The sequence below is a fragment of the Camarhynchus parvulus genome, chromosome Z (genome assembly GCF_901933205.1).
Source record: "Camarhynchus parvulus chromosome Z, STF_HiC, whole genome shotgun sequence".
Classification (NCBI taxonomy): Eukaryota; Metazoa; Chordata; class Aves; order Passeriformes; family Thraupidae; genus Camarhynchus; species Camarhynchus parvulus.
The window spans coordinates 35,617,322-35,644,228 of record NC_044601.1 but is presented as its reverse complement, the minus strand read 5'-3'; the positions used below and the strand labels follow the sequence as shown (position 1 = coordinate 35,644,228).

Sequence of the window (26,907 nt, the reverse complement as noted above, 5' to 3'; positions counted from 1 at the left end):
GAAGTGCTTTTGCATGATTTAAAATGAATAAATTCTTTATGAGCGTTCATTTTAATATTAGTCACAGAAATTATTAAAAATGCAAAGCCTTTAAAGCTATTTTCATCAGTGTTACTTAATCAAACCAGTATTTTTTTTTGCAACTCTGTCTTTATCGTGAAAAGGAAAAACTGTAAGGAATACAAAAAATTTAATGTGTAGCTGTTGCCATGGATTTTATGTAGAAATGAATTGTATGCTACATTGATTACTGTCAGCACAAAACCCTTGATAAATTGGACAAGATGGAAATCATACTATGTTAATATTTCTTATTACTTCAGCTCTTTTCCCCACACAATTTTAATGAAACCTTATAGTTTGGAGCTTTATTTTTCTCATTATTACTTTTTCTGAAGAATTGGCTTGTTTTTGCAGGAGAAGCTTAATGTCAACAATATGGGGCATCAGGTGATAATATTTGACTTTTCTGTCATAAGAGGACTGTGGGAAACTCGAGTTAAGAAGAGCAAAGAACGTCAGAGGAAGGAGAAAGAAAGATTAGAACAAAGTGCATTGGAGAAGTAAGACAACTTTTGTATTAATTATTTTAACCAAATCTGTTCTTATTATCCACTAACATTGCCATATACTAAATATAATAAATAGAAATATATGTAATAAATATGATAAATATACTAAAAATAATTGTTTATTAAAATTTTGGGGTTTGGGTTTGATTTCAATGACATCTTACTTCCTTTCCTCACATGATAGTTAGAGAAATGAAGCACAAACAATACTTATGTTTCATTAGTTTCTGCTCTTTCCTATGTAGATCAAGCTATATTAATGATATATTTTATTGTTAACCATAGACATAAATGGAAGATAAAAATAACATATATTTTTGTATGTTTTTATTTTAATATACTGCATAAAAGTAGGGATTATTAATTTTAGAATGAGTGAACATATGCTCACAGGTTTCAGTACTAAGAAATACTTTAAGTATTTTTGTTGTGTTGAGAGAAAAAAGAAAAGGAGTTAAATAAGGGGACATATTCAGTTGCTTCTGAATAAGTAATACCAAAGAGAATATGAATTATTGGGTTATTTTTTCTTGAGGTATTAAAGAAGGTTTGATTATAATGCTTACACCAATTATAATTTTATTGCTTTTATTATACTGAATTTATATTTTCTTTAAGCAATATTTTGTTTCCTATAAGACACTGTTAAATATTAAACTACATTGGGAAGTTTGAAAACACAGGATTTATCAATATCCTCCCTCCGAGAACAGAAAAAAATAGAAATCATGTTCTGTTTTAAAAATAAAATGCACAGGGTTAAACAGCGCCCTTGTTTAAGAACATAATTGCGTTGAACCTTTGTGTGGTGATTCAGCGCTCTCAGGACACCCTCACTAGTAGATTCTCACTGCCAGGGCAGCTGCCCTGGCAACAGAGCAGCTGGTCTAGGAGGAGACCAGGATAATACAGAGTCTGACCATCCTTTCTGTGGGACCTTTCACTTCAAAACAGCCATAGCAGGAGTCTTGGTTTTCCCACCTCCACCAAAGCTTACAATAAATACTGTAATCCTAACAAAAACAGAAGAAAAAAAAGAAAAAAATAAGTTCATCCTTCAGATTGAACTCTCTAGAAAGGATAAGCATTCATTTTGGTGTGAGCCGTGTCCTGGTTTCAACTAGGATAGATTTAGTTTTCTTCTTAGTAACTGGTACAGTGCTGTGTTTTGGATTTAGTATGAGAATAATTTTGATAACACACTGCTGTTTGGATTGTTGCTAAGTAGTGCTTATGTTAAGCCAAGGACTTTCCAGCGTCTCATTCTCTGCTAGTGAGGGGCTGAACAAAGAGCTGGCAGGGAGCACAGCCAGGACAGCTGACCTGAATGTGGTATTCCATATGATAGAACTTTATTCTTGCTATATAAATTGGTTGAATTGGCCAGAAGTGAGTGATTTTGTTTCTCAGAAATCAACTAGGAGTGTGTCAGCAGGTCGTAAGCAGTTGTATTTGACATAATTTATTTATCTGGGTTTTCTTTCTCTCTTTCCATTATTATTATTGCAATGAATATTAATATTATTATTATATTTTACTTTGTTTCTATTGTGGAACTATTCTTAACTCAATGAAGAAGTGTTACTTTTTTATCCTGATTCTTCTGCCCATGCAGATGTGGGGAGGCTGGGGAGTAAATGTCTGTGTGGAACTTGGTTAACATGGGGTTAAACCATGACAGCTGAGAGATGGTTGTTTGCTGTTTCCCATATGGTAGAAAGCACAAGTAAAAGGACTTAGGATGAAACTTATTCAAACCTTATTTGTCCTAATGTGGACAACATGTCAACATCCCCCTGCCACTTTTTTTTTTGGTTTTGGTTTTCTGTGGTGCAGAAGATAACTTTTGAGTTCACTAGTACAAAAGCAATTGATACATGGTAAGTTCTCTCTGTAAGAGTGAATAAGGACAGCCTTATGTCCTCTGAGATAGCTAATCTGAGCTCCCATGGCTTTTGTCAGTTAAGAATATGTTAAGAATAAGTTCTTACAGTGACTTGTCTTTTCCATGAAACCAATGCATTCTACCTGTTTTTCTCTGCCTGTGGTTAATTATTTTGGACACACTTCTATCTGAAAGAGTGGAGCTTCACTGCTTTTTCTGCATTCTTTCCACTAATGAAGTCCAAATTAATTATCTTATCTTCCCATACCACTCAAAGATAGGAAATTTGAGATATAATGCACAGAAATAAGAGTTCCCAGGTGCACTTGCTGCATGCGCAAAGGATCTTTTTCTTCCTTTAAATAATTAAAATTAATGTATTTTACTTTGTTTAGCTGTGTGTCTTCATGCACTCAGATTGCTTTCCAGTTAGTACTACTTGTAGAGCTCCTGGGAAAAAAAAGGGGGAAATACATTAGACTTTGTCTCCTGAGTATGAGTGATGAGTATTTCACCCACTGAAACAAATGGCAAAGTTCATGTTCATTCTCATGGTGCAGGCCTTATAGAATGGTCAAAGCTGATAGAATAATAGTCAAAGTAATAAGAATATTGGTAATATGCCAAATTCAGTTAAAAGAAAATCCTCTTTGTTTTATGAGGTGTGCAGTGACCACTGGCATTTAGGTCCTAAATGTCAGCTTACAAGTTATTTCTTATGTGCTTTTCAGTGCTCTCAAATGTCAGACCAAAAATATGAGAACACTTTGCTGATTTTTAGCTTGAAAGTATAGATAAAATTGTATTTCTAATTAAATAATAGAAATAATGTTTCCATGTATAAATACATTTCATTACTTTATGGAGTTCTACATTGACTTAATTCAGGTGTCATACTCAGGGATTAAAATTTGATTATTGTCAGGTAGGTCCACTGAAATCAATGCAAGTTCATACTGTGCCACAGTAAGAAAGTATTTTGATCGAAAATGATTGCTTCCAAAAGATATTTAGAGAGGGATCTTTCCTGAAATGAAGACTACATTCTAGCATTTAAGGCTCTAGATATTCAATTCTGTCAGAAGTCAGAGTGAATTCTTAAGTAGTGTTGAAGTTAATAGAGTTCCTCTGCAAATATACTCATGCAACAGAGTTTGGAATCTGGCCTTTGGGGCTGGTGTTTTTGTTTTTTTTTGTTTGGTTTTTTTTGTTTATTTGTTTTTTGTTTGTTTGGTTTTTTTGTTTGTTTGTTTGTTTTTTAAACATTTTTCCTCAAAGAGGTTATAATTTGCTAATGCCTTTGAGACTGTGCAGTTCCTCTATATGCTGCATTACTATGTAAAATGACCTGATAACATGCAGTGAAATGTAATATGTATTATTCGAGGACAGACTCCCAGTCAACCTCTAGGGAGCTCTGTTTGCCTTAAGGCAAGGTAATTTTGTTCATGCAGCCTCATTAAACTAACTTGTAAGACAATTTTTGACTGAAGATTTTCTTCAGAGGAAAATCCCACAAATGAATGAAAAGCTTCAGCTGAGCATTAATGGTGAAGCCTTGTAAAGATTTGTTTACAAGGTAGATTTTTAAGCAACTGGCTAGTGAAAGCTAATTCTGGACAACCAGCTACTGAGAATACTGGCCTTCTGGGTATTGGTATCAGGTAAATTTTCTTTATGGATTTAATTCAGTTCTCTGTTTCCTCTTTGGTTTTGTGGGACTGTGAAAGTGTGGCAGCTTAAAGAACACATGTAAACCAACAACTGAATATAAAAGAAAAGGAAATGGAACAGCTTTGGGTAGGCTTATTTTCATTTTATGTCATCTTCTTGATCCTGTCAGACAAGTCCGTTTGAAATCTCCCATAGAATATGAACCACAAACTGATAAAAATAGTGCGGACTGTCCTATGTGTTTATGAAAGTGCATATTATGGAAAGAAGTGTGTGTTTATAGCACTGTTTTATATTTAATATTCTAGATTTTTGTAGTGGTGATCTTTTATTAAAACCATCTTTTACTGTTCCCCAAAATCCTGAATACTGTCAGATGACCTTGATGTAGTGTGATGATTTTCCTCATTGAGATTTCTTTTTCAATGGTTTTCTTTTTCTTTTTCTTTTTTTTTTTTTAATTTTTTTTTTTAGGGAAAAAGAGTTAAAGTTTATAAAGTTTACAGTTAGGGTTTTTTTTTGAGGGATGGCAACATGTTTGTCATTTGTGTGAGAAGTAGGCAAGATAAATCTGAAGGCTAACAAATTAAACATCCCAGTGAGGAAATGCCAGAGCTGTTTGCCCAAATTAGCTATCTAAATCTTTGTTATGAAATGGCACAGCCTTCTCTGTCCACCAACAAACATGCAGCAAAAATAAAAGTTTGTTCAGCTACCTCTTCTGCTGTCCCTTCTCCAAAAATTTCTTCTCAAAGTCTGGGTAATTCAATGTGCATGTATTATTTTTTGAGTTGTATATTTCTTGAATATTAAAAATAAAAAGCAACAAGAAAACTACACATTGCAGGCAGACTGACTTTTTTTCCCCCGAGAGTTTACAAGTTTAATAAAAACTATTTGTCTCTATCACTCTCCCAAATTTCAGTGTTATAACTCTATTTGTACCTTAACAAAGATTTCATTTGTTATGTTTATCTTTATTCTCCTACTCAATACCCAATGCAGAACATTTTCCAAGCTAGTCTAAAACTAGAGCTGGCAGTCTCTTGGCTGCAAACACAAATTGCAGTCAACAATTTTGGTTTCGATCTGCAGCACTAATAAAAATACTGTGTTATTTGCCATTGTTTGTAGGCACTTGTGCATACAGACCATATGTCTAAAGTAATGCACAGCAGTGCATTGTAAGATAAAAGCTGATGTTCAGCCACAATCCTTTAAATTGCATGGAAGAACCTGGCAGTGATACTGAAATCGAATCAATCCAATTGAATTTGAAGCAAATGTTACTCATCCATCAGGAATATTATTCTGGGCTGAGCTCCAGTTCTACTGTGATAATATTCTAAAAATTCCATAGGATTATTTAATGATCCTGTGCAGCTAGTGACTCTGATTTAAACATTGCTCAGGCGTTCTAAACTGGTGTCACCATGTAGTGTCCCAGTCAATCCTTGTGCTCTGGTTTAGAGGAAAGAGTGCCATCTAACGAAACTTCCCTTCCTTACCTAGGGATCACAGCTTTCCTCCAAGGGCTTCTAATCAGACATTGAGCAGAGTGTACCTGCTGAAGGGAGAACAATTGAAAGAAACCCAGTTACTCCTCATTTGCTTTGATGGCTCTGAAATTCCTACCCATGCACATTTCTTTTCCAAACTGGTTGCTCCTTTGAAGGGTCCAATCACTGGGTTTATTGTAGGGTAATTCTTTGCATCAGGTGGGTTAGATTCATTATTTTGTTGGAGAAAATAAAATTTCAAGAAGGGAACTACCAGGTCCTTGAAAAGAAATATGTATAGTAATAATGAAAAATATATGCCATGAATCTTTCTTCTGAAGGTACACTCCAATAGTGAAGTAGCATTTGGGAAATGATTACCTGAAGAGGAACACAGCACTAACCAAAATGAAAATACTTGAATCTTCTATTTCCCTGCTGATCTTGTTTCATAACTGTAACGTATTGTCCTGGAAGCTTACTGTAAAAAGGCAATATATTGGAAAATAACTTGCCAGAGTAAAATTCCTCTATGAACAGATGACAGATGTGATGTGACAGATGTGTTTTTGTGTTACAGATATATAGGTATGAAACTTAATTTCCTTTTTTTTTTTTTTTGGACAAACATAAGCAGCATGCAATGAGCCTTTTTTAAAATTAGGGGAACTATTTGTATGATTGAAGAGGAAATACTATGATAGTTAGCTGAGTTGGAACCTTACATCTCATCTGGGCTCTTTGTCCAAGAAAAGTATCTCTCGTGTTCATAATCCCACCTAAATTAGGCTTCACTTTACTGTCTTCATTTTTCTTACAGTTGAAAATAATTGTGTTTTTTTAATCTGACTTTAACTGTTTGATCAAGGCCTAGAGGAAGATGAAAATATTTTATTGTTAAATAGTATTAAAAAGATATAAACTTCAGGAGAGCTGTGGTTTTTTAGCTTATTTGTCATATGTGGAAATGTGTTTCTGGAATATCAGGAGTCTTTAAAGTGTCAAGACCAGAAATATTACTTCTTAAATGTATATTTGTATTTAAAATATTATTTTATTTGTGTGAATATCTCTTTTCTTTTTGCCTCAATGGTTTAGAGGCCTTTTGTTTTAGAAATCTTTCCTAAAGATTCATGTAATAGCCTCCTGATATGACAAACAGGGTGGAAATTCTGTATAATTTGAGGATTGTCACCAAATGAAGATTTTTTTAAAAGGTCTTTATTTTCATAATGACGCCCTAAAAAGTACCATCATCTCAATTTTTTGACAATGGCAGAGCAGAATGACAGCCATGTAGCCAAATAGATCCCTTTGGTTTGGTCTCAACTGAACCTGCAAATTTACAGCTTTGTCATCTTCTCTTCATGATACACACTGGCTTGATATAATTTGCAACTCCAGGCTAGTAAGTCTCATAGTGATTAATTTGGGTAGTATGTAACTTGAGGGTAAAGCCAGGTGTTGTAAATTATTAGACCCTTTGCCCATGGGAAATATAATGTTTTCATTCTGCAAGGTACTGTACAAAATTATGCACTTTTGTTGCTCCATTATTAATTCACCTTCCATCTGTTCTAAATGTGCTTGTACATGATACCTGTATTCTTTAAAAGCCTAATAGAGCATGTTACTACAACTTAATATATGAGTAAAGAGAAAATTTGACACAGGATTTTCATATCAGTGTGCAATATACATACTGAGTTCCCTAGTAGATTTGATTTTTAACCCCAATCTTTCTTCTGAGGTAAATCACTGACTGATTTGCTTAACAACCATTTTTGTTGTATGTATTTTGTTTTAGTTGGCTAGCAATGACCTCCTGAGTTTTGTGTTTTATACGTGTTATCAGCAGACTGTCAGAGGGCAGTTTGTTTTTTTTGCTTTAATGTAACTCTCTTCTTACCATTTTTTGAATTCCTTGTTTTGAGAGAGTAAAAATTTAGACCTGAGCCCTCTACTCTATTGTTCCTGGGGTCTACCTGACAGAGCCAGCCTTGATGTGTAGTAATGCAGCTTACTTTTTATTGGGTTAGACTTTTTGACCTCTTATTTCTTTTTAGGTTTCTAACATGCTTAGAATTTATACCGTCAGGAATGAGTCAGTCATTTTTTGGTCTTGAAAGAAGAGCAATGAACACAAACCCCCCATTTTGTATTGCATTTTGTGCAATCTTTTTCAGTGCACTAAAGTATGCACTGAGTGAAATATTTATTGCTTTGATAGAAAATGAAGGAATTCCATGGAAATGAGAGGGTAGTAATGCAGAATTAAGCTTCAGAGAAGGACAGAAAACTCTATCTGGTGTACTGGAGAATGTGAGAAAGCAGAACAGCAGTGGTAAGTAAAATCTGGAATATTTTAGAAAAAAAGAATTCTACTTGTTTGATCCTATGGTCCTTATGGCTCCTGCCTCTTAGTTCAGATAATTTTGCTCTCTTCCTTGAAATTCAGTTAACACCTTCCCCATACCACTTCACTTCCTAGCTGTACAAAGCTTTTATATCTATATAGTTATACTCACTGGTAGACAAGTTTTGGAACAAAACATGAGTAGGTGATTTGGGACTGTTTATTTTTCCTTATAGTATATGGAATATTGTTTTGTAGCTTTTCCTAGAAACCTCTTGCTATTACAATATCCACACTCAGTTGTGTTGGCAGTTTCTGCGGTATAAATGACAGATTGAATAGTTAAAATCAACACTAAAAATTGAATTGGCTCATGTGTCAAAGCATATGAAAGGTTTTTGAACCATCATGTCTGCTGATATGGAAAACTCTGTCATCTGAGCCCTTCTAGACTGCAGCTTAGTAGGGCTGCTTGGTGACACCAGATGTTTGGATATTTCTCCCTCAGTAGAAATTTAGAAATATTAGGCACAACTTGATGACATACTACAGTGTGGGCTAAGGAACTGTATCTGCTTTAATCTATTTTCTTGTTTTTGTCTTATTAAGTAAACTGAGACAATATTTGCAGAGATATTGTGAATAGTTGGTGGACTGTGCTAACCCCTTGACTATGCTAGCATCTTGACTGTGCCAACACCTTTCATCCACACTAGAGACTCGCTGGGCTGAATGTTTTTCTGTTTGTCCAGTCTATTTTTTCTTGACTCACTTATATATCACTTGTATGTATGTATTTTGTACCACAGCTTGCTGTGGTATGAAACATTCCACAATGCAGTAGACACTGAGAGAAACTAGGAGATTTATTATTTCAAATATATTTCAGTATTCTCTCACCTCCTCTATTGATACTTTTTGACACCAGAAGTTCTTCCAGATGTTGACTTGTGAAGTACATCTTTATCTCTCTGATGAAAACTGAAGCCAAGAATGAATAACATTTCTGCAGCTATCAATATCTTCTATAACTATTCCTTTATTGCTCCTTTCATATTTTGAGGAGTTATTCCCATCATCTTTGTGAAGCTTCCTTCATCTGATATGCTACAAATACTTTTCCTACTCATTTGTATACCTGTAGTAACTTCATTTGCTTTTTTGGTGTTTATCAGAGCTCGTGTTTCTTTGTAATTTTTTTCATTTGAAGGTAAATACAATTTTATCTTTTAAAAAATATTTCTATAATTTTTGAAATAAGGGACAAAGAGATCCTTACTGTCTTTTCATTAGAATGCACTTAGTCTGAGTTTGTCCTGTCTTCCTATAGTCTGTCAACATTTTATGCAGTGAGCTACCTTTTAACCAACCTCACCATTAATTCACCTCCTGAAATATTTGTAGAAGGTGCTTTTCTGTGCTTTCCCTTTATAAAGATGTCACTTACAGTGCATTGCAGTCATTGTTACAAAAGGGGCTTTTTTTCAGTTCTCTTATGTTCCGTGTGTAGTGTGCTGCTCCTTGAAACTCTCCTCTGGTGGTCCCTCAGGCTTGCTTCTCTGATAAATGGTTATATGTATTTTCCAAAAGTGTAGAAAGTGCCTGCAGTGTGTCCCTGTGCTCTGTGTCTTTGCAATTGCTGTGCTGTCTGCTTCCAAGTCTCTCTAAAATCCCCTGAGATTTCTGTAACTTCCACAATGTATACAACTATCTCAATACCTTTCTATCTAGGCATGCAGTTTTACTCTCTAAAGACATTTTGGATAGCATTAGGTCATCTATGACTTTTAATCTGTGCTACTATATTTCCAAAAGAGTGCTCTACACTGTGGCTTCATACCTTGTTATGGGTGAGCAAAAATAATTTATTTCCACAAAATTTTGGGACAAGCTTCTTTCACCTAAATTTGCAATGGGTTTCTTGCATGTGACTTAAAACCAGATATTCTGGTTTTAATCCTGACAAATCTGGGAGTCTTTTATGATGGAACCATGGTGGATATGGTGGATAGGAGCAAAAGTAATTCACATCATCTACCTGGACTTAAACATGCAAAATGTTCAATGCTGTCTTGCATGACATGTCCCATGACCCCATAGGAGGTCGTGGATTTGAGGGATGGACCATCTGGTGGATAAAGTCCTGGCTGGATGGCCGCATGCAAAGTGTTGTGGCCAACGGATCAATGACCAAGTGGAGACCAGTAATGAGTGGTGTCCCTCAGGAGTCAGTGCTGGGGCCAAGGCTGCTCAATATCTCTGCTTTGGCAACATAGACAGTGGGATTGAGGGCACCCTCAGCAAATTCACTCACAATACCAAGCTGTGCGCTGTAGTCATGCTGGAGGGAAAGGATGGCATCCAGGGGGACCTTGAGAGGCTTGAGGCGTGGATTTGTGCAAAACTCATGAAATTCAACAAAGTGAAATGCAAGGTGCTACGCCTGGGTTGAGGTGATCCCAGACATATTACAGGCTGAGCATGGAATTGAGAGCAGTCCTGAGGAGGACTTGCAGGTGATATTTGAGAAAAAACTAAACACGATCCTGCAATGTGTATTTACAGTCCAGAAAGCAACTGCCTCCTGATCATCAAAAGCAGGTCAAAGGAGATGATTCCATTCCTCTGCTCTGCTCTTGTGAGACTCCACATCCAGCTCTGGTGCCCACAAAATAAAGACAACATGGACTTGTTTGAGAAAGTCCAGAGGAGGCCCTGAAATTGATAAGAGGACTGGAGCACCTCACTTGTGAAGACAGGCTGAGAAAGTTTGGGTGGTTCAGCCTGGAGAAGAGAAAGTTACTTGGAGATCTCATAGCAACCTTTCATTATCTGAAGAGGGGCTACAAGGAAGCCAGAGAGAGTCACTCTGTCAGGGACTGTAGTGACAAGACAAGGGAGAATGCCTTCAAACTGAAAGAGAGTACGTTTAGACTAGACATTAGGAAGAAATTCTTTACTGAGAGGGTGATGAGGCACTGAAACAAGTTGCTCAGAGAAGCTGTGGATGCCCCATCCCTGGAAGTGTTCAAGGTTCGTTTGTGGCTGAGGGGAGAACTTGAGCAACCTGGTCTAGTGAAAGGTGTCCCTGCCCATTGCAGTGGGGTTGGAACTAGATGCTCTTCAACATCCCTTCCAATCCAAATAATTCTATTACTTCATGATTCTGTTTCATGTGATATTTTTTTTTACATCCTAACATTGTAGAGAAGAACTCCATGATTAAGTGGTAATATGTGTAAATATTTTGTTACTTCCTGTTTGAACTTTATAAATTTGCATGTGCTTCTCTTTCTGGGACATAACCTATTTACTTTCTCTAGGGCTACTTTATCCTGAAATTTGTGTCCTCCTTAAGCTCTCAGTTTTCTTCAATCCTTTGAAGTTTCTGTCCGAGGATGGAGATGGCATAAACGAGTCTTATGTACTACAGGATATAGAATTCAAAGTGTGAGGTCAGATTTATGATACAAGAGACCCTGCAGAGTCTTTTTTTGGTGTAAGAAAGGCTTGCCTTTTAAAAATCAAACAGTTCTTTAATTGACTAAACTGAAATAAATCTCTCCTAACTAAAAGCATGAGCTCTTGACAATGCTTAATTATACCTAATTGAATTTGCACCTGAAGTTATGAGAAAAAGCTTGCCTTGGAGGTGATGTAGAAGCTGCACTGAAATTGAATCTGAAATCAGTTGGCATGAGATAACTTTGACCTTTACCTTCTAAGAAGATATTGGTGTAAAAATGAAAATATATCATTATACTTGATCCAGAAAGAGCAGGGAAAAAAGGCACTTCATATCTCTTTTTCCCCAAAGAAAATGTTTTCCTATATCACCAGGAACTTGATTTTGTTTATGCATGTAATTTGTTCTGTGAGAATATATTTCCTATCTTACCAAAATAAAGGTTATAATTTTTACTCTTTTCTGTAAGAGTTTGCTCAGTCTCTAATTTTCTGTTATTCTCTGGGTCTCACTGTTTTATAGTCAGTGAATGAAATCCTGATCCCTTGAAATCTACACATAAGTCTAGAAAATCTCAGCGTAACTCCAGGAAATGTATATTTTCTTAGTATATATATATATATATATATATATATATATATATATATATATATATATATATATATATATATATAAAAATAGCCAATACCTTAGATGAATAATTATATTTAGTTATGTATTTCTGCAAGCAGAGATTAAGCTTTAGAACTTACCTGTCATATTTTTTTCACATAAGCATTTTTTGGCACTATTTCAGGATAAAGCAGGAATGGAATTTTATACTAGAGTGCCGTAAGAAAGGTATTCCTCAATCAAAATACCTCAAGAATGGCTTTGTAGACATCAATGAGAAGAACCTGGACACCCGTGGAAAGAATCCTGAGCTCAAGAAGAGTCATGCCTTGTCAAATGGAGTAAATAAAGAACAAAACAAGTTTATTTTTCAGCTTTCTGGAGAGCAGTGGACGGTAAATCTAATGGAAAATATGTTTCTGTTGCTGAAGAGTTTGGGTTTCTTAGACTGTATCTTTTAATCTCACCCTTTTCATGGCAAATATGAAACTGATGCTTTTACACAGTGTTAGAAATGACCAAAGTATTTTCTACCTCAATCTGAAGTAGTGGTTTAGTTTTCAGGTATCAGCATTTTAAATTCTCTGCTGATACATGTAATTCATCCCCCTCAAAAATTTTGGTATGGGCAATAATGTTGCAATGAGGTCTCTTTCTCTAAAATTCCCCAGTGCACAAAGAGACATGAAAATAATATTTGTTGGCTTATTGCTGTCTTCTACTAATCAGAGATTTGTATTATTTTTCTAATGGTGTGATAACACTTTCTCAAGCTCTGCTCAGTTTAAAACTAATATTAATATCAATCCACAAGGGTCCTACTGAAAAAATGCCACATTTGAATTGCAGATATGTTTGATGTGAAATAGCAGCTTGCAGGTAAGATATGAATTAGTGCTGGCTTGAAATTGAGCAAGTGATGGGTTACAGCTTGTCTAAAGATTTCTGGAGTTGTGAAAGCTTTGATTGAACTGTATTTGGAGAAATGTTATTAATGATAATATGAAATTAAAATTTTGAATTTTTCATGTGGTATTGTCATTCCAAAAAATAGAAGTCAAAATGTTGATAAAGAAGCTAGAATTATTTTTTGATTGACCTGAAGTGCAACTTTATCCTAGATTTGATCTTGAATCTCATGGTGTTTTCTTTTTCAGTTTTCATTTTTCTTTCTTGCTTTAATTTCCTTCTGAATAAACATACAATATTTGAAATTTCTGGGCTATAGAAAACCCTGATTCCCATTCAGCTCTACTAAGGAGACTCTTCAACTGATACAAATCACTGACCTGGTAGGACTGGTTGTTGGGGAGCTACCACATCTCTTCATTCAAGAACTTGGGATTTTGAAAGTGATGTTTAAGATGTATAGTCAAATACTGCATTCTTTTGGGTATTATAAACCTTAGTTTACAGGTACTTTAGTTTAGAGGTACTTTAAGAAAAAAAAAAACCTAACAGAAAGAGATTACAGCTACTTAGACACTGATATAGTAGAACCTGCAAATATCCTTAATGTATCAGGGTGTAGCTTTACATTAGGAGGCAAAATCAAACATGCATGTGTTGTTGTCTTTTCAAGGACATTTAATTTTAATTTGATGTCCTGAAAAACTCCATTTAAGAGAAATTGATGTACTGCTATGTATATTATGCCACCTTGAGCAGTACATTCCTAACCACCATGGGTTTTAATATCTTCTTATCAGATGCTCAGTGTGTCCATATCAAACAGCCCTCAAGTCTCATTGTCCAGCTCTAGCTTAGCTAAATTGGGTTTCCTGTTCCAACAACAAACTGTTACTCAGATGTCTGCAGACAAAAATAGCTCAGATGTCTGCAGACAAAAATACAATCACAGCTGATTTATCTAGATCAGTACTTCTTTAAAGTTGAAATGTCACCTTCTGACAGATAACAATTATTTTAAAATTGTGAAAACCCACTAGACAAAGTTCTGAAAGAAGTGTATATCACTTACTGCAGAATTTTTTGTCTTTTATACAAATCATACCACTAATTTTGCTTTTTAAAATCTGAACTGCTGTTTCTGAACCAAAGACAGAATCAGATACTATAGTCTTTTCTCCTATTACTTTCTCACAAAAAGAAAATATTCACATTTAAGCAAAATGAATTTTCAGACTGTAAAACCAATGCTGCATTGTCTAGCAATCTGCACAGGAATAAAATATGTGGACATATGACAGTTTTTCAGAGAAGTCTGTATGTTATGTAGCTGGGAGCTGTAGTGTCAATTGTGGTTTAGGTTTTTTTATGTGTTTTGCGCACAAATGCATCTATGAGTTGAAAGTTTCGGTGATTAAGCACTCAGGGAATTGGAGAAGTCAGAGTTGGGATTACCTGTGCAGATTTATGGGCACATAACAAGCTGGATTTGCTGTTGACTGGCCACTTACCATTGGCAGCAGGAAACAGCACAGTCCTGTAAAGTATCCATTTGGGGACGAGCTGCTGAATCTTCTATCTTCCTTTTACCTGATAAGTATTACTATTATGTTTCCCCTTTTCTCCCATCAGTGAAGCAGTAATATATCCTCTAGACAGTTGATAGCTAAATCTGAGTAGGTTGTTGGTGTGACTTAGAGGTTTAATTTTGAGAACAAGGCTTGTTCTGAGCTATACCATTTCTTTTTATGGATGCTGGGAAGCTAAGTCACACAGAGGAGTAATCCCCAGCACAGGGATGTGGCTTTAACACATCCTTTTCACAGGTCTCAGTGTCAGAGAGCCCAGGCTGTCTAGATGGTAAAAATATAGCCTGGTTGGAAAGAAGCTTCTGCTTTGTGCTCTATATTCATATAGCATCTGGTTTACTGATACTGCATTGTTGAGTAGGAGGTTAAAAAGGGAATTTGTAAAACCTTACATGATGGAATCATAAAATTGTTTAGGCTGGAGAAGACCCTTAAGTTCATTCAGAAAAACTGTTAACCTAGCAGTTGAGAGATGTAGTCATTGGCTTTGGTCATGCTTCAGCAAAAGCCCAGGAGTCTGTCTGACACCTGGAGAGCATGGTCTCTCCTTATCTCTGAGGATACCCTGCACAGCAGAGTACTTTTGGATACAAAATTATATTCACCCAGCCACAAGAGTTTGGGATATCTTGGGTAAATACTTTGAAAATAATCTGGGTCTTGCCTTTTTGAAAATAATGTCAGACCCTCTTCTGAGAACCTTAGTAAAGGTGAAAATCAGGGCAGATCACATCTTTTGAATTCCTAATAGGAATGTCTTCCTTTGAGACTTTGCGCTACTTTTTTCCCCACTTCTCAAATATTGTTTATATGATAATGAATTTTCATTAGGTGGAGACCCACTGTTCCTTGTAAAGTAATTATTTTAACACATCTGAGAAAAGATAAAGCTCTTTGACATCAACAAAATAGTAAGGGAAAAAAGGGTAATAATTTTGTAGTAATTAGCCTTTAACACTTTCTGGTATATTTCTACTTTTAGTGTTCACGTCTATGGGCCTCCTTAAAGGCATGTATTTCTGCGAAGAAGATGAATAGAGTGAGTGATTTATGGATTTAAAGCCACAGTGTGGCTTTAAATTATGACACAGTGTTAAAGTGTTAAAGACAGGGGACCATTGCAGTTTGTGTTTTTAACAAAGCTAGAGTGACAGTGACATCAGTGAAAAGAGACCAGAAATAAGAAGAATCAAGTACAAATCAGGTTTTCTTAAAAGCAAGAATAACAGTCTTAAACATGATACAGCTAGCACTGGTCATGCCTTGAAAGGGATAAGTATAGAAATGAAAACTGCCTTGATTCCAGGAAAACAAAAGGAGAAAATGTTAGATTGCAAGAGCGAATGACACACTACAGTGCTCTGTGTAGCTCACATGAAAGCAAAAAGCTCACACCAAAAAATGCTAGGTTAGACAAGTAGACACAAAGTAGAAGCTAAAGAGCCTTGAACTTAATTTTACAGTATATGAATTTTGAAAAATATGTTTTCTCTTTATGCAGATCCTTATTCAATTCCCTCTGAATCTGAAAGACATTTTGTATCTTGAGTTGTTGTTTAACCATGCCTGCTCATGTAGTTAGCTTCAGCCTATGGGCAGTGGTTGATAACTACATTTATGACATAACCTTACCTGTCAAACCTCCATCTGGCTAGGGCTGTTTGACAACAACCTTAAGGTTCAGGGATCCTTGTCTCCCTTTTACATATTGGACAAATATTTTAGGCTGGACACTAAGGAAAAGTTCTTCACAGAAGGAATGATTGGGCACTGGAATGGGTTGCCCAGAGAGTTTGTGTAATCACTGTCCCTGAAGGTGTTTAAGAAGAGAGTGGATGTGGCATTTGGTGCCATGGTTTGACAAGATGGTGTTAGGTCATAGGCTGGACTCAATGATCTCGAAGGTCTTTTCCAAGCTAGATAATTCTGTGATTCTGTGGTTCTGTGACTCAAGTGTCTACCTCCCATGGGTGTGCATTTCTGCCAGCTGGCAACAGTAATGAATAAGTATTTGCTGTCAGGTAAGAAAAAAGCATACCGTAAAAAATCATCTGGTCTCATAATCACAGAATCACAACCTGATATTGTGAATGCAATCAGACGGGTTTTCTCCTCTTTTTCTCTTTTAATAAAAAAGGGGCTGAATCCAGTTGTATTACCGCAGCAGTGAGCCTTCTAAGTCTTCTTGTGTTTGCAAAACATTTGGGACTTTGAAAGCATGACAGTGGTACGTTGTGCCACAAGTAATTTCAGATTTCCAAGGTATGTTCCAGAAAAATAAAATTACTTATTTGGGAGTTTTATATATATATATATGGATGGATTATGGACCTTTGAATTTCGTGTTTGAATTGGATGCCTAGGAAAAAAAAAGCAAAATTGATGCAACACTTGAGAACCTCTGTACACATAAACATGTATCTACTCAACTAAATTAGTTCTTCAGAGAAACAGAACCATTAGAACTAGAAACTGAGGCAAAATAATGCCATGAATATTCATAGGAATTTTTAAACTAAATCACTTTAACTCTGGTTTTCCCCTCTGAGTGTTTGCTTTCTGCTGTTAATTAATGAATGTTTATTCTCCAGCGAATCAGTGAATTTTAAATATTTTTCACAAAACATTCAGGATAAACAAATTTTTAAATGCTATGATATCAATATTGGCAGAGGAAAGCTGATGATGTTCCTTAAATATAGAGTAGGACTGCTCTTGGCTATGCTGCTTTTCCTAAGTAAAGGATTTGGATGCATACCTACTTTAAAAAACTTTAATGTCAGATGTGCAAGTAAGTGAGTGGTGGTAAAATTCTTTACTCATAAATCATGATTTGCTTGCATTTAATTTCCTCACAAAACAAGGCAGCAAGCAACTATATTTGTATTTATTCTCACAATTTTATTGTCTAACATAACATGTATTTTCACAGAGAACAGTAAATTTCCATTTGTTATTCCCAACTGTTTCTCACACTGATGCATTTATTGCATACAAAGGGTCAAAAAGCATTGCTGCATTGAAAGGACAGGGAAAATCTCTCTTTCACTTATGTAAATTCCAGTGATTTCCCCAGAGATTTCACCCTGGGGAAAAAAAAAATCCAAGCCAAATGAAAAAGACATTCCTGACTCAGTCACAACCACATTTATTATAAAAGGTGGTCCCATGACATACTATATTTCACAGAATCATAGAATCAGTAAGGATTGAAAAGACATTTAAGTTCATTGATTCCATCCATTAACTGCCAGGTCCACCAACTAACCAGCGACCCAAAACGCCTGGGGAATGTTCACCCTGGCGGCACTGCCAGGATGAAATCCCTCTTTGCTTCTGAGCTCCAGCCGGTCAGGAGCTGGAGTGCAAGAGGCAGAGGAGAGGCTAAGGGCAGGGCGTCTGCTTGGCCCATAGAAGAGGAGCAGGGGGGCTCTCCTGCTCTGCCTGTCGGCATGGGCTTTGCCTGCTGTCCTCTTTCTCTCAAGAAGCAACAGGCACAAGTGAGGAGAGTTGGCAAATCATCCTGTTTGATTGACATGGCCACAAAAAGGCCCCCACATTGCTCCCTTGGGACTGTGATGTCCCACCACAGATTTGTAAATGCTCATGGTTGAAAGGAATGACAAAAGCCAGAGGGCCCCAAAAAGCTCACAGAGCTTTATCAGTAAATTACTGTTACAATTTGATATTAAATTTCTCTGCCCAAATGAAGGTGCAAATGCGACCAAATACTATACACTATATTTGTACACTATATTTGTACAATAACACAAATTTTACTTTGTGTACCAAGTTTATTAAGAGTATGGGGAAAAAGACTAAGGTGGGGAGGAGGCAGAGAGAGATAAAGTGGTAGAGGCAATAGTACAAGCAGAAGATAGCTACCAGTAAGTGCTTGTTTAAAGTATATGCTGCAAATGTTATTAAGCCTTTCTTTAACCACTTTGTTACTTAAATTTTGATCAGTGGTTGTAGTCTTTGATCATAGTCTTCATCTGTGGTGGTAATGTGAACATACCATACAGAGGGAGAAAATAAGGATGAAGCAGAAGAGACAATGCAATAAAACATGTATGAAACAATTACCATTCCAATAATTTAGAAAATAAATCCAGTTAACAACATCATTCCAAATGGCAGTAACCATGAGCCCCACCCTAAGGAGTTCTAATGATCAGAATGTAGACATTAGCCAGGATGTCTACCTGGGGCTCCAACCATTAAGCCAATCATTTGGCTTCATGGATTGAAACAATTCTGCAATTTAGCCAGTTATCTCTTTCATCTCAGCTCATGCTTCCTTAATGGAAGTAGAGGCAAAATGAATGGTTATACAACATTCTGTGTTGGCTAAATTTAGAATACCACATACATCTTGTTCTTTAAGAAATTGATATTGTAAAGCCTTTTTTGATACTTATTGGACTTGCAATTTTGGTTCTCCAGAGGCATACTTTGTCCAATTACTTGGTATATGTATTTGCCATGTGATGTTTTCTATTGCCCTTTGATGTGGTCTGATAACTATATAAGGTGTATCTTAAATCTCAAAGCTAATCCAAATGGTACAAGACAGTTCCTCATCTTGCAAATTCAGGTGTCATTATAGTCCATCAAATATATTTAGGGACACTATGGGAGCAAAATAATCTTTAACAGGCAGTGGGTGTGAGGGATTGCACAAATACTGCCTATTGGATATAGGTCCAGTGCATCTTGATTTCCAGGAACTGGGGCCAAAGTCAAGCCACGGGGTGAAAAAGTCCCAAATTAGGCCTGTGGAGTGTGTGCTTGGGAGTGGGAACATCCCTCAGTGCTTTGTCAAGGGGTACCATATTGGGATAGAAGTGCAGAGATGACAGGCTATGGGCAGAGCTTCTTAGGTGGCCTTGCTCCTTTTTTATTTGTGGCACAGTTACTTGCTACACTGAGGTTAATGTCTCAGCAGGGACACAAACAGCACCTCCTTTCCCAAGATTTTTTCTCGGAAATAGGGCACTGAATTTTATCCTCTGGGGTCTTTTAACTCTACATCTTCAAGGTGCTTAATAATATAGTTTTGAGTATTTCCCACTTTATCTGTGTCTGGACCCATAATCAATACGTCATCAATATATTATTATCCCCTCATCTACTGGAATTATAGATAATTTTTTGGGCTAGGGTAAAATGTGCTAGCATGAAGGAGTCCTAGTCTCCCTGAGGTATTTGGTGAAAGTGTATTATGGCCTTCCTGTATTATGGCAATTAACTCAGCAATGTTAGGCACTGCTGCTGTTAAAGGTGCAATATTCACATTTAATTTTCCATAATTAATGGTCAATCTCTATTTTCTGTTTTTACAGAAAATTTTGTTTTTAAATTTTTGTTTTAAATTTTGTTTTTAAATTTTTAAACTTACAGAAAATTTCTGTTTTTACAAAAAATACAGTCTTTTTTACTGACCAATCAGAATAGTTACAAGGAGAGTGAGTGGAAACAATTATCTCCTTTTTCCACAAGTCTAATATCACGAGAGAAATTCCCCCTGGACTTGACTAGAGGTACTTTTTATAGAGAGGTTTTCCTGCCCTAAAGGCAGGCCTCTCACTTGCCATGCAAATTTGTCATCATGAACAGTCCATTCTTTCAGACATTTCTGGAAATGCATTTCTGGAAGACTTTGGAATGGAAGACTTTGGGGGTTTTGGGTGGCCTTAATATCCCCCTGCAGTCAAATGCTGCATCTTGGCCTTGTTATGTGCTTAGGTGGTACTGTGTTGCGCTTATCTCTGGAAGCTCCAACAAGATGTTTGTCCTGGAAAAGTGCAGCTCTACCTGGGCCAGCACAGCTTACTGCATGGCTGCCTTCTCCAGTCGCATCCTGCTCTTTCCCATGGGATGTCATTACCAAAAATTCTTGGTTATTATCAACAATTCTTATATTTTATTACCAAAATACTTGGCTGGATCCACAGCTATCCATCTGTATATTGTTGTTTGAGACATACAGATTAGCCCATTATCTTCTGGGATTTTACAGAGATTTTGCACAGGCTTAGGGCCAGCTGCCATCTCCAGAGGTCCACCTGATGCTGGCAGGGGGATGCTATAACTCTGTCTGTCTTGTGATGCAAGTGGAACAACTTGCACAGAGCACCGAGTGCCCTCCTGAAGAGGGAGACCTGATGCGTGGGGAGAGCTGTAGGTGCATATATGCATGGGATATGCTCAAATGATTTCCTATTGCATGCCACCAACTCTTCCTGGCAGAAAGTGTTTTCTTTGGAAGGGATTCTTTCCCTCATATCCCACATGTCATTGCCTTCAAAGTGGAAAAAACATTCTTCCTCCCAATCCATGCCTTTGTCCAAGCCAGACAGAAGATCCAGGTCATAAGAAGGCCTGTTATAGACCCACCTTGGCGCATCCAATTTGGTGCTTGTGGGTGTGTGTAGCTGACTGTCCCGGGGCTCTTCCTTTGCCTCATGTGGAAGGGGCATGGAAAGACTCTCTTCCTTAGTCCTCCAAATTTCGTCTGTGCTGTCCTTTTCTTGGGACAGCTCGTGGCCTCTGCTATCTTCCCAGTATTTCTCCCTCTTAGCCAAGGCCTCTGCCTTGGTTGCTGTTGATGACAGGAGTGCCCCTGCTGCCAGTCCTCCTTGCTGCCTGATGAGGACATGGGCTTCCATCTAGCTTGATGTGGAGGAGCTGGGGCATGACCAGCTGGGCCTGTGAATTGCAGATTTCTATCTCTCTCTGTCTGCTGCTCTGCATGGTGCTGTCATCCTCATACCCCTCATTTCAGCTTTCCGGGGGGCTCATAAAACAGGGTCCAAATTGGGCCCACTTCTCTATTTCTTAGAGGTGGGCTGCTGAGGTTGGATGTTCCATTGTTAAAACCCCAGTACTCTGACCATGCCTGACGTGTGAGGCACGGGAGGGGAGGCTTCTCTTTTCTAGCACTCCAACTTTGGTTTTCATTGTGTTCCACTTGAAAGCGGTGTTGGAGGTCGTAGAGTTTCAAGCATTCCCTCTCCTCTACCAAGACCTTCTTGGTCTCTGGTACTTCCAGGACTGCCCCTGCTGCTGCCCCTGCCCATTGCCTGTGGAGGATGTGGGCTTCCAAAGGGCTTGGCGAGGAGCTGCTGGGTGGGTTGTAGGGGCTGTGTGCAGCAGCTCCCTGGCTCTCTGCCTCTGCTGCTGTCACCTGCTTGATGAAGTCAGAAGCAGCTGCCTTGGACATCTCTTGAGCTTCAGTGGTGAGAGGCACACAGTGGTTGTCTGCCTGCAGTGCTGCCTATGGCTGCAGGTTGCCCACCTGTGGGCAGGAGAAGAAAGATGAAGAGGAGGAAGAGGAAGAGGAAGAGTAGGAAGAGGAGCTGGTGGTCCCATCCCCTGAGTCCTTCACCCGGTACCCCTTTGGCAATCTCTGCCTCTGAGGCATCCAGGGGAGATGCTACCTCCTGAAGGAAGTGTTCCCCTGGGATTGGGCACTCCAGGTTTTAGTGCTCTTTAAGTAACCTCAGGGTCAGGGCGTGGCCCTGTGTAACGGTGGTCTCTAGGCACCATGAGAGCCCTGCATCACAAAGGGCCCTGGAATGTGCTGCTGTGGCAATGGACCACACACCCCAGCACCCTCATAACAGCAGGGTGGCATGTGCAGAGCTGTCTGGGACTGGGGGAACCCAGCTGGAAGCAGCAATGCCTGGCAGACCCTGCTTTCCCCACACAGAGGCTCCAGCTGACCTAAACCACCCCCTCCCACATAGCCCGAGTGCTTGTGGCCCTGCTGATCTCAGCCCTGTCTGCCTTCAGCTGCTTGGGGTGCCCCCAGCCTGGGCAGCCAGTGACTGGGGAGTGATGTCCAGATGTCAGAAGGATTGTTGATAGAATTGCCCTGTTAAAGTTTAGGGCTTGCCACCCAGCAACCCTTTCTATGCAGAACTGTAAATTAATCAAAGAATGCTTGTGTGGATTGGCCTTTCACACACTGGGTGAAAGAAAACACACAGTTGTTTTAGGACGACAGGAGGGGCATGAGGACAGTGCCAGTGTTGTGCTGGGAACCTGCAGCAAGGAGTGCCTAGAACTAGCTTCAAATTTTTTTAGAAGAGTGGGAGGTTTGGATTCAAAATTTTATTTTGGCCCATTACGGATAAAAGTATAGAGCTGGAAAAGAAACCAAATTTAAACTTAGAGCTTTGATCACAGTTTTAGTTCAGGCTCAGGTCTAGCAGGTGAATTCTCTTCTAATTAGAGATATTATAATCAGCAATGGTTGTATGTTTGTTATTTATTTCCTTTTAAAACTTTTTTTCTCTTCCAAAAATCAAACAAGTCCGAGGTATTGTTTTGCTGTTAAAGGCAAAAGACTGGCTATCCTCCAAGTGTCAGTCTTCACGCAGCAATTTATCAGCAGGCTTCCAGCTTTAGCATGGCAGCAGAAGATTACAAAAGAACAAAAGAGAATCAGAGAGTAAAACAAACATAAAGCTTGTGGAAGTTTCATTCCCATTCCTATCTAGTTTGTAATGAAGCAAAATATCACATCAATTTATGTTTCAGCAACACAAACATAAATACATTTTAAAATGGAAAATATTGCAAAAGCACACAGTAGCAAAGTATTTACATTCTTGCATTTGCAAATTGTAAATACGATCATATGATATAAAGAAATATTTGCAAGAAAGGAAAACAAGTTGGCAGTTGGTAGAAGAATGGAATCTACTTCCATTCTTTTGAAGTAGTGTCTAAATGTATTTCTGTTGCTGCACAGGAATATCTTGGTGCTCTAAACAAGTCTTAACTCAGACATTAAGAGTTAAAAAAAATTTATGCATTAATAATAAATATTTTTTCTGTTTTGGCTTAATTTTTCTAAAATGGTGAATGAGTTTGATCCTGATCTGGTAGAGAGCCTTGTATGCTGCATGTATCAAGGAGAATTTTTTTCTTCTCCCTTCAGTGTGGGAGAAGAGCATGGCTGTTGGCTTCAGGGGACAAAGGGCTGTATTTGCCACCCAAGAGCTGGAGATGGTGTGTCATGACAATAACGTGAAAAAACCCTTTAGGTCAAAAGAAAAGCAGAGACTGACCTGCAGCGTGGAGAAATAGAGTGGAAAATAGTGTCTGTTAATATAGACATCTTTTCCTCTCCAATATGGGTATTAATCTCTCTCTCTGAATCATGGTTTTCCCTACAGAGATATCTATTACACTCCAGCTAAATATAATCTCCTCTGTGCTGAATTTTCTATTCTTTAAAGAGAGGAAAGAGAATACTAATTGCATTTGCTGTTGTCCTCTGTAATTTTATTTTGCTGCAGAAAAATGTACAGCATTGAAGATGAGAAATAGTAACTAATTCCACAAAGTTGGAGAGGTTTCTCACTACCAGCCTTGAAGCATTTGAGGCATTTTATTTTTTAATTGTCATAAACTGACAAATACAGAAGATGGATCACAATGCAATACACACATACACCTAATCAGAAAGTGAAGTAAGAAATGAAATTATCTTATAAAATATGGAAGGGAAGGTAGCAAGCCAGAACAACAAAGCATAGATTTTATGTCTGCATGCGTAAATTTGAAAATTACTGAAACGAGAGGCAATAACAACCAAAAAATGGCTTCTGATTAACAGTCCAGAATATCTGTAATTACAGTTATATGTTTTAATTTAACTAAGAGTTAAGTAGCACTACTGCTAATACTAGAAATTCAACATTTTTAAAAATTTCAAATGCATCATTCTTACACATGTCTTGGGAAAACTGTGAAATCTAGAAAAAAAAGAAGAGGGCAACATCCTTTTTATAAAAACCAGTAATTCTTACTGCGCCATATTCTTCGTGCACAGGAAACAAATCTGAAATTTATAAAAGAATCAAAGGCCAAAACACTTACATCTCTTCATACAGAGCAAAGTTAGTGGTAGAACCTCTTCCAGATTATTTATTCCACACGTTACCAGTGCACAGTGCTATAAAAGGTAGGACAGACTGGCAAATTATGCATTGCTTAAGAAAGTGGGGGTTAAATGATCTGACCTTCAACTTTTGGAATTGATTTTTGTCTGTTTCAAGTTCAAAGAATTTGGTGACAATTCAAACAAAGACATGTACATCTGAAGTGACTACCAATTAATTAAAGCAATTTTGTAAGAATGTAAAGCTTTATAAATTTAGGTTTCATTCATATATTGAAGACTTTTGTTAAATAGAATAATCTGAAAATAACTCAGAAATTACAGGAAATTTCAAAATTATTTTGAATTTTGAAAGCAAAGGATTTTGCATGATTAAATAAAAAATTACTTGCAAATGTGGACCAATTGAAAATTCAATTTTGTTTTTAAATTTAAAAATCAATTTCATTGTTTCTAAGGAAATCCTTTAAATTTTTTTTAACATTGCTACAATATCTTAGGAAGTTAAGCCAGGTGATATTTGTGTATAGTATCTGAAATGGTTTCTGTTCCCTCTTGGAAAACAAGTTTTGAAACATTGGCAGGCATTCAGAGCAAAATCACACCTCTTTTCTTTTTTTAGCAAACACTGTTTAGATATTCTCTATACCCTCTGTTCTGTGCTGCATTTTACTACATCTTGATGTGTGAATTAAAGCACTGAAATGCGTTTTAAAGAAATCCTCCATCTGGAAAAAGGAAATAATGTGTGAGACACCAAACAGATTGAGTTCTTCAGATAGGTTTCTGTTTTAGAGCAAATAATTGCATTAGGAATTAAAAAAATGAATATGTGGTGATGAAGACAGCTGCAGTGCTCCTGAAAAGCAGACAGCTTCTCTAAGGCGTTGGCAAACTACTATTCTACGTCAAGATAATTAAGGCAAAGTGAATTTTTCTCCCTATTTGGAAACAGGGTAACAAAATTCTAAGTTCATGCTTTCTATTTACCTGCTCTTATTTCATTTACAGGAGCTCCCAGATTCTCTGAAAGAACAGGTCTATCTGAAAGAATGGCATGTGTACAATACATTGATACAAACCATTCCAGCCTACCTTGCACTATTTCAAGATCTGAGAGTATTGGAATTGTCAAAAAATCAAATCAACCATCTTCCAGCAGAGATTGGTGAGTTGGTCCAAGATGTTCAGATATTTTATACTCATACCATTTAACTCTATTGCAGAGAAATGAGTATCCATGGATATTCTTGTTAATTTACTGATAATTGTATTCCTCCTTTACACTGAACAGTCCCCACTACATTTTTATATCTCTCTGGCTTTTATTATACTTGCAAAATTGCCCTGAGAGCTATGAATATGATGTGGGAAAAAGTTAGGACGTTTTTGTTATCTAAGGCAGTTATTGCTTGTATTCACATAGATGGAGAGTTGTTTGTGGAACAGGTGGTGTTTTATATTTCTTACAGATTAAGAAAAATAGAAATATTACAGAATTTTAGGCCTCAAACAAGATGAATTGAAACATAAGATTGCGGGGAAATGGAATAAAAAAATAGAATCCTGCAAAAATATACATTTTAATTTTTTTAAGAGTTCAGTAATGATCTTAATTTATTAAAGAGACATATCATAGACCAATTTATTCATAGAAAAATTTGAATTGGAAGAGACCTTAAAGGTCTTCTAGTTCCAACCCCATTGCTGTGGGCAGGGACACCTTTCATTAAACCAGGTTGGTCAGAGCCCCTTCCAACCTGGCATTGAATGTTTCCAGGGATGTTGCTTCCACCACTCTTCTGGGCAACCTGTGCCAGTGCCTCAACACCCTTACAGTGAAGAATTTCTTTATGATATCTAAACCAAATCTACTCAACCTGGTGTTCTAAGTTTTAGAGAAACAAATTCTCAATGCTTAAATACTTTGGTCCTTGCCATTTTAAGCTACGTAACAATGATTTTAACGCTTGCCTCACCTAATTTTTTCAGTCTTACAATAGAAAAGCTTGTATTGGTATTGAGAGGGATTTACTACCCTTACAATGAAAAAATATAGTTGTAACAGGTGACATGTTTGAGAGCTGAAGAAACTGGGCCCATTGTGGGCTCACCAGTGTCAAGCTCATGTACCTAGGTGTACTGATACCTCAGCCTTTGATTTGAAATACAGCAGTCCTAAGCTTTTCCCATGAGTGCCGTTCCTTATCTACATTAAGAAAGAACAGTTTAAAGAATAAAAACCTCACCTCTCTTGATATCAAAAGTTTAACTAAAAAAAGCAGGAAGAGAAGGAGCATCCCAAAACACAGAAATCTGAGCTAGAACTTTCTACTCTCTTAGTATTCTATTAGTCAAGTAACACTCATGCTTTTGATTTATTTACTAGCACTATATTTTAGAGAGAAAATTTTACATGGACATGAAGC

General features: G+C 37.2%; 1 protein-coding gene across 1 annotated transcript in view; it reads left to right on the top strand.

Moving 5' to 3' along the window:
* Window positions 1–438: 438 nt before the first annotated feature.
* Window positions 439–26,907, top strand: part of LRRC2 (leucine rich repeat containing 2) — a 65,430-nt gene continuing 38,961 nt past the window's right edge. Inside the window, exons 1-3 of the mRNA XM_030969073.1 lie at window positions 439–563; window positions 12,249–12,459; window positions 25,490–25,646. Of these exons, the coding sequence (XP_030824933.1) occupies window positions 439–563; window positions 12,249–12,459; window positions 25,490–25,646 (493 nt within the window). The remainder of the gene's footprint in view (window positions 564–12,248; window positions 12,460–25,489; window positions 25,647–26,907) is intronic.